The sequence below is a fragment of the Stigmatopora nigra genome, chromosome 10 (assembly GCF_051989575.1).
Source record: "Stigmatopora nigra isolate UIUO_SnigA chromosome 10, RoL_Snig_1.1, whole genome shotgun sequence".
In the NCBI taxonomy this organism is placed as follows: domain Eukaryota; kingdom Metazoa; phylum Chordata; class Actinopteri; order Syngnathiformes; family Syngnathidae; genus Stigmatopora; species Stigmatopora nigra.
In genome coordinates this window covers 8,644,255-8,658,212 of record NC_135517.1, presented here as the reverse complement: position 1 = coordinate 8,658,212, position 13,958 = coordinate 8,644,255, and the positions used below count along the sequence as shown (strand labels likewise).

General features: G+C 38.0%; 1 protein-coding gene across 2 annotated transcripts in view; it reads right to left on the bottom strand.

The window, feature by feature from the left end:
* Positions 1-9,451: 9,451 nt before the first annotated feature.
* The window catches only part of tafa1b (TAFA chemokine like family member 1b), an 80,077-nt gene continuing 75,570 nt past the window's right edge, over positions 9,452-13,958 (bottom strand). The window contains exons 5-6 of one of the 2 annotated variants that reach the window (XR_013327534.1): positions 13,390-13,481; positions 9,452-10,778 (exon numbers count right to left, since the gene is read on the bottom strand). Coding sequence is in view for 1 of the 2 variants with exons in the window: in XM_077725599.1 (XP_077581725.1) it covers positions 10,761-10,778 (18 nt within the window). In the remaining variant the exon portion in view is untranslated. The remainder of the gene's footprint in view (positions 10,779-13,389; positions 13,482-13,958) is intronic. The other variant, XM_077725599.1, reaches the window with a different exon arrangement.

The window sequence follows — 13,958 nt, the reverse complement described above, 5'->3', positions numbered from 1 at the left end:
AGACTCGAGTGTGCGGCACTTCAACGTGCTGTTTCATCTCTGTTAGCTCCTTGATGTGTCAGTCATCATTAAAATGATCCCAAAGTGTGTCAGAATAACGTGTAGAAATGTTAGTGATTTGTCTAATTCTGGGATCACAACCTTTTCACTGTGTCAGCTTCTGTATTCAGCAAACGTAAAAAAACAGACAATGGTTCTATTGCTTGTTCCGTGTAAATCAAATTAGAAATCGACACAACAAAAAACATTTTATTCACATTGTGATGAAAAGAAAGAAGAAGACTTTAGTATGCAAGGCCTTGATGTGAAAATTGCATGATCAATTAATACAAACATGAAAAGACACAGGTTTCTTAGAACTGCCTTCATGAGGAAAACAATGTTTTGCCACCGAAAATGACAAAACGGTATGCGCTGCCATTTTTGGGGACAAATGTGACATCCGTTATACCTAAGCTCCTTTGTGTTGGAGACACTGTGCTACAGATTGGGAGACAGTATGTGTCAGAACGCCAGAAAAGACTGCGTTTGTCATTTTCAGCCATGAATATTTCTCAAGTTGACCTCTATGGGCAAAAATTGATAATGCCTGACTTCCACCCCCTACTTTTGTCCCGCTTTTGTGCCTGCCAAGAACACTGCCTCCTTGGCTTGGCAGAAAGTGGCAGTGAAATCCCGGTCCGCATGTTCGTACAGCCAGAAGCCAAACATTGTGGTCCAGCTTTCTCTCTTTATTTTTTTCTGAACGAATCCAGGTATGAAATCTGTTTGTGAAAAGTCATCCACTACATAAATAAAAGCACTGTAGCGCAACAGAGCTTTATACTGACGTCGGGAGCAATAACGCTCTGGAATTCTTATTCTCATATTTAATTGCCTTAAAGAGGATGGCATTTAAAAATGTTTGCTCATACAAATTTTGTCTACTTTCAGTAAATATGCCAATATTGTTGACGTTTCTTTTTCCATTGTTACATGTTATAAAAATCCACCCAAGGAAAATACATGCAGGCATGGGGAGGACTGGCAAAATCTACACACCGGGGTCAGAATCTACCTGGGATTAAACCCCCAATCTCTGAACAATGAGGCGGGCATGTTAACCATTCATTCAGACTGCCACCAGTTTTGCTTTACTGTAATTTCAAATTAGAAAATGTACTGTACTGTTCACTTAGTGTGTTTATATACATGCAATTTCCCAACAGTTCAACCTTTAAAAAAAAGTTATAAACAAAACATGTACTAGTTATGATCGGCAGTGAATATATATTTATGTCGTGTGGTAAATACTATCTCACTGCCACGCCACGAGCTGTACTGGAAAACAGTGTGTTCTTGTTTGTAAGTATGTCCTAGTGTATGTGCTGAAGAGTCTGTCTGAAGTAAGACCTTGGACCCAATTAGACTTGGTAATGATGTGGCCTGCTTACAGCTAAAGCTCTCTGCTAATGATGAATGCAGTTGACGGATGCAGTCCAGGCACAAGTTCAAAAAGCATTTCTGGGCCTTACTCCATATCAGTTTGTCAGCCAGAATGATGTATCATTTATTTAGAGCTTGACCACAGCTTTTGCAGCCGAGTAATCACTCTAAAAGCATTGCTTTGGTAAGAAACCTGTCGAGATGATTTCTCTACAACAGATGTCTTCACAGCTGTTCTGTTTGCTGGGTGCATTGTATTTTCATGTGGGTGTGTCTCAGGAAGAACATTTATTTTAAAATGCAAAACTTTCTTTTCTTCTTGAGGTGTGCAGTTCCCATCTTGTTTTTAGCCTGCTGAGATCTTAACAAGGAAGTTAATGCCAGAAGAAGGAAAGGGCAGTAATGTAGATAATCCACCATTCTCAATAGTTTACGTTTTTTTCCTCTTAATTTATTCCCCATTAATTAACACAAAACAACAAGCCATGAATAAGAAAACAGTGTTACTTTGTTGCAAGGGTCTGCTTTCAGTATTTAATCACTCTGGTTGGTACCCCAATCAAAAGAGCTTCACAGATGTCCTCATTATCGTACATTAGCTGCCATGGGAATGTTGTCAAGGAACTCCATTTCATTTGACTGAGACAACAATTTGTCCAGTCAGGATGCGTTAAAATGGTGAACCCATTGTAACATGTGGTCTATCGATATTTGTCAAAGGCAAGAGAGACATTTTTAAAACTGGTGAACACTAACTGATAGTGGATATCCCCCTAGGAGACAAACTACCTTATCAGAATGCGTGGAAGAACATGGAAACCACATTTTACTGTGGCATTCTTGGATCAACAAGTGATCGCCTTTGTGCACTTGAGTGAGTTTAAGCACAATATCCAGTTGATATATGCGTAATAATTTGCGTTGCCAATAGCAATTATTGGTTATTTTTAAAGTATGTGTACTATTTTTTTAAATAAAAAGTAACATTTGAAAGTAATTATGATTTCAATCTATACTCTAAATTGTAACAAGGCCAGTTTTGTTAATGAGAAAAAAAATATTGAATTGAAAAAGAATAGAAAAATTTGATTGGTAATACAAAGTAAAAAAATCAGGCTCAAGGGATTTATGCAGCAAACAAAAAAAACAGAAAGTCCAACACTGAATGGCTGAAGAAAAATATAAAAGACTTTGGAGTGGCCTCTTCAAGGTCCTCACTTGATTGCAATTGTTGTAGCATATATTTGCCAATGTGGCTGAATTACAATAATTCTGCTAAGAGGTGGGTCCGAACGTCTATAGTTTAGGAGAGTCATTGCAAGTTATCGCTTGATTGCAGTTGCTGATGCCAAGTGTGGTCAACCTGTTATTAGATTTAGAGGGCAATTACTCACATAGAGTAGTGTAGGTTCAGATCTCTATTCTCCTTTAATAAATAAAAACATTCCATTGTGTTTTACTTGTTTGAGAACTGAAATGTAAATTTATGGGGCAAACACATTTTTACTGCAATTGGCTGGCCACCAATTCAGGATGTCCACCGCCTGGTGCCCAAAGTCAGCTACGATAGGGTCCATCACCCCCTGCCACCCTTGTGAGGATAAGCGGTACATAAAATGAATGAATAAACACATATTTATACCAGAAAATGCATCCTTGCGCCACATTGGAATAAGATGTGGGATGCTTACAGATGGTAAAATATGTTTGAAATTCTCATCCACATACACCACGTTCTTTCTCCTTGTAGCAAGATAGAAGAGGATAAATCCTGAAATGTCTTTAATCTGATCACTTCATAGGGATTTCAAGTGGATGTTTGCTCCTCAGGACCACCAAATATTCATGTTTTATTTATATCATATACTGTTGAGTTGGGCTCTTCTAACTGACTTAGCAAGTCACCCCTTTCCTCGCTTCAAATCAAATTAGCTCTGGCTGTGATTAATCATCAGTAGGGGCAACATGTGAAAGGGGGCTGACACCTTATTAATTTTCTTAATTACAACTTGTATGAGGTTCCAGAATCGTCCTGTCTAATTATGCCACCTTTGACTCCCAACTCTTTCAACCTGGCTACACAAATGATTTGTGCAACCGGGAGTGTTTAAATGGATTTCATTTACTATCATAAAGTGTGATTAATGCAATAAAGCCAAAGGTTGGCTTTCAGGCAAAGTCTACCCAGTGGGATTTAGCGCTCGCTGAAAGTAATTTTTGTCTGTGAATAACTCTTTACATTGTTCGACGATCAAAATTTTAACCTCAGAAATAAGTCGTATTTATTTTTGCAACTTAAATATATGACATTATTTGTATAAAATATCATAAACTTCTTTAGTCCTTTTATTGTACTTTTCAAAAACCCAGGTTAGATTATCTTTGCCTTGCTCAGGGTGCAAAATAAAATGTGAATTGTATAAGCAGTTTGACTGATTGGCAACCAGTCCTGCACTTGTACTCCAGCTCGCACCCAATGTCAGATAGAATGGACTCCAACTAACCTATAATAGAAATACATATAGCGGGCTTTACTGTATGCTGTGGCTTTATAAAAAAATACAATTTAATCTTATGGCCATTTTTTCATATGCCTTCATCACTTGGATTATAGTGCAATTGCCAACATTGAAAGAACCATTACATCCCAAGTCAAAACAATTCTGCAGGTTCTCTTATTAAAAAGATAGATTTTTTGGCTGAGTGCACACACACTCTATATATGAATCATAGAAGAAGGTATGTGCAGTTTAATCGATGACACAGTCTAGACCTTCATTTACTAAGGTTTTCAGATGCTGAGAGAATTTAAATAGTTTTGCTCTGAGCACTTGGAGAAAAAAAAGGCACCACGGAGAGCAGTGGCATTGGACTCGTCCCCTGCCTCGGCCTGCAGCATTTTGACTATAGGCGTCTATTTCTAACCTGAAAAAGCTTTCAAATGTATTCCTTTCAAATGTATTTAGAATTCAGAATGTTTTCTTTTTTTCTTGTGTGTTACCTTGTGTTATTCAATGTTGTTGTTACGTTGTACACAATTCATGCCCTCAGGGACATTTGTATTCATGCCATACCTAGCTCAATATTAAGTCAGGCAGTCAGAGTTCAAAGAGTCCAAATGACATTTACTAAAATCGATGGTGTTCAACACTGTTTTGTGTTATAGGGTACAGTGTTTACACAGGACATTATATTACACTGCACGATATAATTATTAATTTTCGGTTGCATAGAAGACGGCACTCTCAAAATTGAAATGTGTGACAGATGCACAAAAAACACATAAAAAAGAGTTACAAAAAGCGCATCACTGAAAATGTATGATAACATAATATTATTGTCCTTTGAACGGGTTAAACCAATTCATATTCAACGCAGGTGTCCTCAAGAAATATAGTTTTTACCTCATGACTTACCATAATCTTCCTTGGAGTAGTTTTTATTGAATAATAATTAGAAATTATTAGTCATTATTTCACGATGGTCAAAGAAACATTGGTCAAAATTATGATTTGTGGACCGCTGAAAATTCTAAAATTTTCAGGTATCATGGTAACATTCTGAATCAAAGTGACTTTACTAGATCATAGAAAAGTGTATTTGTTGTGGGAATTCTGCAATGACCAGATACAAAACCAGAATATCACTCAATAGATAGCTGACCTCTTCGAGACTCTATGCTATTAAGAGAAGAAGAAAAAAATGTGTCATGTTTTTATTTGCTGTTCCATTTGTTTGTCAGTAAGCGGCTTCTTCCCGATTCATAATTGACGGCAAACAAGCAGACAGGTTTGGGATTTATACAGTGGAGAGATGTGGCCTGCCAGATAAAACATGAAATAAAACAATAGGCAGGTAGTCAAGATAGTGTATCGGAGATTTTTGTGGTAATCTTGTTTAGGATAGATTTATTTGAACGAGACATTCTTGTATAAGTGTCAAAGGTGGGAAGAATGAGTAGGAGTACACAACATCGACAAAGTCATCTTTAGCTGTATCTTCTTTCGAAATATCCCATCTTGCAGTCTGCTAAAAAAAAAGGCAGTTTGAATCTTAGAGTGGAAAAAAGCCATATTTGCTCCATATTTGTTCTTAAAATATTCAAAACAACATCTGGAGGACAATAGATTATACCAACAATACATTTCATTGTACTGCTGTTACCTATTTCAGTACAATCCAAATTTTACGATGCATACTTTGAAATTGGGCATAAAAATAAGATAAAAGGCGAAAAATGACATACTGTTTCTCAAGAGGTTTTATTTTCTACGTATTCCAAAATGTGCTCCAAGAAAGCTTTAGCAGAGTTCATAATTAAACAAACCTTGACCTGTTTTACCATTTACATTCTGAGTGGCACTCAGTGTGTCACAGCAGATTAAAATAAATAAATAGATTCCGTGTTTGGGGAGTAAGAAGTACTTCAGTGCCAGTGAGAATCAATGGCTAGCATTTTGAGGAAGGAACACGATTCAATTTGGATTGATGTCTTTAGGAAAAACAAGGTGCGGAAGGTAATACAAGACAGCAATGCTCCGGACAGTCATACCCCATGTACTGTTGTGGGAATAAGATTTAAATTGCTTTTTGCTTCTGTGCTCGTGTTGACATTAAATTCTCGCAGTAGGGGTTGCTTCACTGCCGTCTGAGATAAAGGACTTCATCTGCCCTTCAGTGTGTTTCTGCGCTTGTTGTTACTTAACATTGATTTGTTACTCAGATGTAATTATAGAAGCACCTGTGCAGCAGATTATAGTAATCCATATGAAAAGTCACTTTGGCAACAGGAACCAGATTCAACCAGAAACAACTGTTAGTGTTCTTGGCACTGTGGATACAAAGAGAGCATGCATGGTCATCATTGTGTCTTTATCAAGGAACATTGTTGAAGACTTGAAAGAATGTCGTAGCGCTCCAGTGTGTCATTGACATGTCTGCCATTTCGGCACAACTCAAACTGTTAGAGAAATTCTGCCACCACCTTACAGGCACGCAGACAGAGGAGAAAGATCAGCCATTGTCCTCCAATCAACACCTTTATGAACTCCATAGTACCTGTACCTTTTCTTTAATTTTTTCCCATGTAAAACGACCAATAGTATGAAGAAAAACTTGCAGTTGAATTTGTAGGCAAGGTCATTTTTTTCTGTACATTGTTAAAACTTTCAATTGGACAGTGGGTTCACTGTGAATCGTGCGTGGGTTGGATTGGACTGAAACCACAGTATTCTGTTTCCAGCAGAATGCTGCCTGAAGGCCATTTTGCTGTTGTAGACGACTGCATGGAAAGCTTTACGCTTATTGTCTGCAATGCTCTGACCTCCATGAAAAAAAGTCTGGAGAGAACATGCAAACCCCACACAGTGATGACCCCAGAACTGTCAGGCCGATGCGCTAACCACTCAGTCACAGTGCTGCTTTATTTCAAATACCAGGAAGATGTTTTCAACATTTCAAACTAATACAGGAAAATAACAACAAATCAAATGGTAGAGAACATTTAGGAATATAAGAGCCCAGATACAGCAGTTTTAGTAATGTAATTGTAGCAATGTATTGGAATTAATTTCAAATGTCGGGAGCTAAAGTTTGAATCTCGCTAGTTTGATCAAATGCAAATTCTTGCCAACTATAATTGGTATCTCATGGGTTCCATGTTAATCCATGTCTTGACTGATAATTAGGAAGAAGGAGAAGAGAAGATACTGATAATGCAAGGTTTTAGGCTCCCCCGCTTTTAATGGCACAGCAGGATCTAAGAGAGTTCAGGCTTTCCCATAAGCTATTGCTCAATTATTACCTCTTAAAGATCAACTCAAGCTAAATGAGCAAGGTTTTATAATGTACTCAAAGGGCCCTGGGTCTTACCATATGGTCTAGAAAAGGGCCCCCAACTGTCAGACTCTCCTGGTGTATATTTCTATCGCTTAAGTTCCTTGCTCACCGTCTTGATAGTATGCTTTGAGACAAAACAAACCAACTGATCACTGTACATATAGATGTCCATGCTAGCATCGCTTGTCCGCGCTCGTTTTCACGGTGACAATCTGACAAAGTACACGGAAAACGATGCATCACAGGTTTTTGCACAAACCACAATGCTCTCCGTTCAAACGACGCCAACGCCAAAGCTGATGCGCACATTTCCTTGAAAACATAAGCCTCAGCTCAGGAGAAACAATAATCAATTGAAGAATTTATTCCAATCATTTGTTTGCTTGAAATCTCTGAATAATTCAAAGTTATATATTTGCATCATGAAATTATAAGCAAAAAAAAAAATGAATAGTTAATTTCAGTTAGAAATCATGTTGGCTAAATGGTAATATTTTATGTATTATATCATAAGACGTTAGACAATATGAATTGTCTTGAACATGAGCCAGACCATAGCAGTTTTTTTTTTTTTGTAGATTCGTAGAGTTAGCTTGAAACTGGCCTCAAAGAAAGTTTAATGCGTAGTAAGTGATTAACTTTGACAATGGTGGGTGGCAATCAAGCAAAAGTCTGTAATTAATTTTCATCTATTTCCTCTATCATTTATTCTCATTATAGTTGCAGGTGAGCCGGGGCCAATCAGAGTTGATATCAGGCAAGAGGTTCAGTGCACCTTGAACTGGATGTCAACTAAATGAAGATGTTAATTTCCATGACAAAAAGCTTTTCAGTAATAAGGTAAATTGCTTGTATTGAAGTCACATTAGCAATCATTTAGTCAAGATTTCTATTTGCAAGGGCCCTGTGAATGTTCTTTGTACAGGTACCATTCTCAATGACTTATGATCATAATAACAATAATTGCTCAGCACTCCATTGCCAACATATTTGCCAAAATTACAGCAAAGCAAAGCAAAATTGTTGAGAAATATTGCATTAACGAGCCGACAGACAGTCTAGCAATGAATAAGAAGGCTGTAAAAGCTCTTCAAGCAAATCAAGCTTTTAATATCTGCATAGGACATAATTCACTTGAAATGCCCTTGGAAGTTAGGAACAACTATTAACATAGTTTAGGATTTATGTGCTAAAAGGATCCCGTTGCTGTCAGTCGTTGATTAGCTATCCAGAGAGATGAGGGCGCAGCTAACTCAGTGTCTCCCTAGGAGGTCATTGGGCCTTAATAGATACCACTCTTTTGAAATTCCATTTGTACTTCGATGGAAGGTAGAGGACCATCTACTGTTATCTATTCATGCTGCATTCCCATCTACTCTGCCTTAAATGGAGCAGGGCCTCCCTCAACAGCAAGAGTTACTCTTGTGCATTGAGCTAAAAATTGTACAAAGTAAAAGATGAGGAAAACACACACACACACATACTTTCTGCCTCAAAGCAAAAATCACTTAAAAGTTCTGCAAGGGCAGAAAAATGCCTTTACACTGGGATCAAACATTTGCATAATCCTCATTGCAAGCCACTGGCAAAGTGGTCATACTGAGACCCAGTGGCTAAATTCATCTTCTAATAAAAGAAACACAAAGAAAGGTCATTATTAGGGAAAAATCTCTATCAACTTTCAAATACTCACTCAGAATTTGTCATGTTTGTCTTTTTCAGGAGTTTTTTTTTAACATTTTAGTGAGTTTGTATACTCTGCGAAACTGCAAATATTTGGCAATGATAAATGCACAGAAGCACCGCCACTAGAAGAAATACCTCTCAAATGAGCAGAGAAAGAAGGGCTCAATTTTGAAATTATCTTGCAGTTGGCTCGGAAAGATATTAGAAATCGTTATTTTAATTGCCTGGATGAATTGAATGTATTATTGATAAATTCAGCCTACTAGCAGGGGAATAATATAAATGAAGCACTGCTGGATTGTTTGTGTGTTTACTCCATGTTTGTTTGCCTGGAAGACACAATTCATACTTGTTGTGTATTGGATTTGATTGCGCATTCATTCGAGCAAAAAGTCTATTCACAATGTTAATGCATCATATACATGACAAGATATGACAAAATAGCAAGTAGTTATTTTGCCCATAAATTAGCCACCACAAGAATGGAACTGGAGACTACAAATCAGCGTAGAAAACCACTTTTATTTCTCATGAGGCTCTCTTGTAATGTACTCGTATCTCTACTGAGGGATAGCAGTATTTCTCTTTGCAGTTGTCAATAACATCTGCGTTTTGGAATATTTCACCTGGTTAGTCACAGTCGGATGTGTGTACTGTACATCTACACAGCAAACGTTCACAGATTACTTATGACCACTTTCAGCACACAATGTTCCAAATTAAGTTATCCTGCAGTTATTTTTACAACGGGTGCCAATCTGAGTCGAAACGACAGACTATGTTGGTTTTGTGAGGCAGTTCTATACAGTGTTTTCCTCATCTACATATGCCACTTTGTTCTGACTTGACCTGCATCACTGCAAAATGGCCACTGGCAAAGAATTATTTTTACAGTTGGCGTGATATTTCTTCCACCACAGGGAAATCTTCCTATACATGTAAATGTAGGGCTCTCCACAAGTATGAATTGCACTTTTACTAAGAAGGGAGAAAACAACATACCATTGTGTGCTTGTAATGCTCCGAAAAGAGTCTTAAATATATGTTTTTGTTTGTCGGATCTCTTGTCTTATATGTCTTTCATTTATATAACTATATACAGACAGACATACATGATTTTACAACTTACAAAGAAAACTAGCATTGTTGAATGTACATGCCTGTAAGGTCAAGGAGTCAAATCAAATGTTCATTAAACACAAAGGTGAGGCCAAGAGAAAAGAGCACACCTTCAAGTCACAGACAAAAAAAGAGCATGTTGAGGAATTCCTAATAGACTGCTGATTCTTTCTCACTCCTTGGTCATTCCTGCAATAGCCATCTTGTAAGCAAGTCAAACACAAAGGTAGATATCCACACAGAAAGAAAAGGATGTCAGCGTAAGATCCTGTATTCTCGCTCTTAGTTCCATGTTCAGGTCCTTAGAGCTTCTAAGTGCCTTTACCTGTTAAACAGGAGAGGTGAAAGTCTTCGAATAATGTTCAAACAGCCTCAAAATGACCCTGCTGCAGTTTTCGAGTGACATACAGAGGAAGAGGGAACTAGGGCAGAGTTGGTGGCAAGCTGGCCACAATTGTGTGGATGAAGAGATTCACCAACACGGGGCTCCTTGATCAAACAGGGGATTAGTGTGGTTGGAAATCCTTGGCACCACACGAGCAAAGCTGTTTTATCTTAGAGGATATCCTTTCTGTGTTCTCAGGTAATCCAGTCACCAGCCATGGGTGTAATAGTTTTACACCACTCGTCAGAAGGAGAAAGGGGAGATGAGGGGAAAGGTTGGCACAGAGTTTTGGGATAGGAGCTCGTTGTTAGGTCCTGGGATGAATCTGTAACACAGGGGAGGAAAAGAGAAGAAAAGAAAATACACATGTGCTTAGATGGAATAAAAAAGACGAAAGTGCACACGGATTATACCCTGAGGAATTGCTCGAATGTGTGTCTCACAAACAACGGGAGTCTTTTGAACTGTTTAGTGCTTTGTAGAGCCCTATCTCACCTCTCGGATTCTGCTGTTGCTAAAAACAGACAGCTTAGAAGAAATGAAGCCATGCAGAAAGTGGAGGAGAACATACAGCTGCTTTCATTCAGAGGTGCATACTGTATACAAGGTCGTGTCCTCTCATAAAAACCAAACCATGATTCCATGCTGTCCATCCGTTTTGTACAAACTATACTGTAACTCGGATTAGTTTAGTTTTTGTAGACCCCACCTTGATGGCATGTGGGGTTTACTTTATTAAAATTGATAGATTGGTCTCTGCTGGACCATATTCCGTAGTCATTTTCTTTTTAAAAAAAACAAAAAAGGATCACATCAAATTATTTTACTTGTATTTAGTTAGCTGTTTTCCTTCAGATATATTTAATAGTTCATGTTGTGGTTTCTTCTGGTGATATTATGTGGATATTTGCTTTTTCACTTTTTATCTTATTCTTTGTAGTATTTTGTTCTTGTAATTTGAAAAAAAACACATGTTTTTCAGTTTACAGCTGTATCTCCCCCTTTGATTCCCCTCCAATCAAGTTACCAGGACATACAATTTCCATTCTAGCTCTTTAAAGCAGTTTATTGTTATCTTGTGTGATCAGCATTTGCATTGGACATTAGAGTCTACTCTTTATCTTAGATATGATCCACCAGAGATTCGTTAGCCTAGGCGAGGCTCATGCAAATGCTGTCACTTCAACCTACAAGCTTGTGGGTGGTATATGTGACAGAGGTGTCCTTTGCCTCAGAAAATGATCTATATAGTGGGTGAATTTCAAACATATTGCATTCTTGCCTAGCTTCATGCATTCAGTGGACTCATTAAATTGGCTTTTAATCTCCATACAGTTGGTAGTAGTAGTTAGTAAGAGTAATCTGAGAATAATTACCAAGGCTATTTCTTTACTAAAAATATATCACTCTTTTTTTACTTTTGTCATTTCAGCAATATAATCAGCGCAGGTGTCAAACCGTTCCCACAAAAGACGCATGTTCACCAAAATGTTAACCTGCCATCAGATGAGTGCCTCCAGTTGCTGCTTGTTTCGAAAATAAAAAAGCCAACACATAGAGGTAGTGGCATCACAATGTATGATAACCACTGCAAGCACGTAGACCCGGTAAACAGGTGTTGCATTGCCATCTAGGAACAAATACAAGAAGGTTTCTGACGAGGAGTGTATCAACCAGGTTTTAAAACCTCATAATGTGCCAAGATATCGAGGAGGCAACCAGTCATAAACAAGTAAGTTAATAGTAAATAACCTAAAAGAAAAATGATGACCCGACACTTGTTTCTCATAAGACTTTGAAATTATGTTAATTATGATTGTAAAGCATTGTACAATATTTCAGATCAAGGTTGCACTGTTGACAAGTACCATCACACAAAAAATAATGATTAAATTTCTCCTGAGATTTATCATTGTTTGCTAGCACAAAAAAATTGATTGAAAAAATTAAGCTAAAAGACAGAAAGAAAGAGAAGATGAAAGATGGATGTCAGGCACTGGCTTTGCCTGACTTCTGAAGTGTCCATGCCAATTTCTATAAAATGGGTTGCGGGAAGTGCATGCATGCTTCCGTGTGCCTGCAGCATTGTGTTTCAATAAGGCTTTCTAGAGAAAAATGCTAACCTACTGGTCGGTTTTATTCTGAAAAGAAACAAATGCTGTATTGTGGGCTTTCGAGCTTATGACAGAACAAACACAAATGGAACCATTTGGTTTCAGACAAGGGTGAATGAGGAATTTGGATCAAAGAAGAGAGCAGAGTGCAGGATAAAAAGGCCTTTCCTGGAGAGCGTGGTTTATGTATTGTGCTGATAGCTACTCCAATGAGACCCATGAAAGCCGTTTGGTAAATTTAGAGGCCTTCGGCAAATGCCAAACCTCTGCAATGAAATAACCCAGCTTCGGGTTGTTGAGTACACATGCAAGTAAAGGTGGCCAACAAAGTCAATTTGCTACATTATCGACCACATCAGACTGTAGTGTGCAGTCACATCTGGGAGTACACACAGAACAGTAAGTAGCATGTGAAAGATTACTAATTCCAAATAGGATTGGCGGAGCGGTACAAGGAACTGTTGGCAGACCAGTGCCTAATGCAAAATCATATGAAACAAAGAGAAAGAAATGAGTCATTGCAATATGCACTCAACAGATGGGAAATAGAGGTTTTTGCTTTGGCGCATTGTGTTTTTTTTAAAGATGGAAATGTGCCTACCTTCCTTAAATATGCAACTGGTGCACATATTTACTGTGGGTGGTGGCACATTTCGCATTTCTGTCACGCCTGCCTAATCATGCGCAGCATGTAAACACACTTGATTATTTTGCGCTGAGTATTTGGGTTAATGAGACATCGTTGAAGATGACTTCGTCCCACGTTCGAGTGCCTGACGTTGGTAATAAAAGAAAAAAACACATTGTGAGAGATAGACTAACCTTTACAGAAGCAAGAATGCAGCTCAATTTCGGTAGACGTTTCCTCTGCATTTTGCTTCCAGAAGCTAAAAAGGGGAGTATGGCTGGGTGTTCTGCAAAGAAAGGGTCAAGAAAAAGGACAAATGTGTATGTATTGGATCCAAAAGCAGCCTCAAGCCTTACCAATTGGAAGATTTCATTCAGCCATTTCACCCATACAATTTAGAGGAGTATTTTCATCAATATTTTTTAAAACTTCAAAGAATAGGTTAGGTCTTTCAAAGAGCAAAATTGAGATTAAGATGCATTCTTTTGGAGGGCAACAAAAATTTCACCTACCTTTGCATGCATTAATGACTCATCTATTTATTTCTGCAGATTTTATGCCTACTGAGAACTCTTGGGGCTTTTGTATACATCTGCCAGACAACCTTGGGAAGCCCTGTATACTGTAACCTTCACTAGCTTCCCCCCTACTGTCAAATTAGACTCTACTTCTATTCAAAGTCATTGTCACTGAGCATTTAGAAAAAAAAAAGATTGTGATCGCATTGAGGCAGGGGGTGAGTTGTTAAAACGAATACAAATCG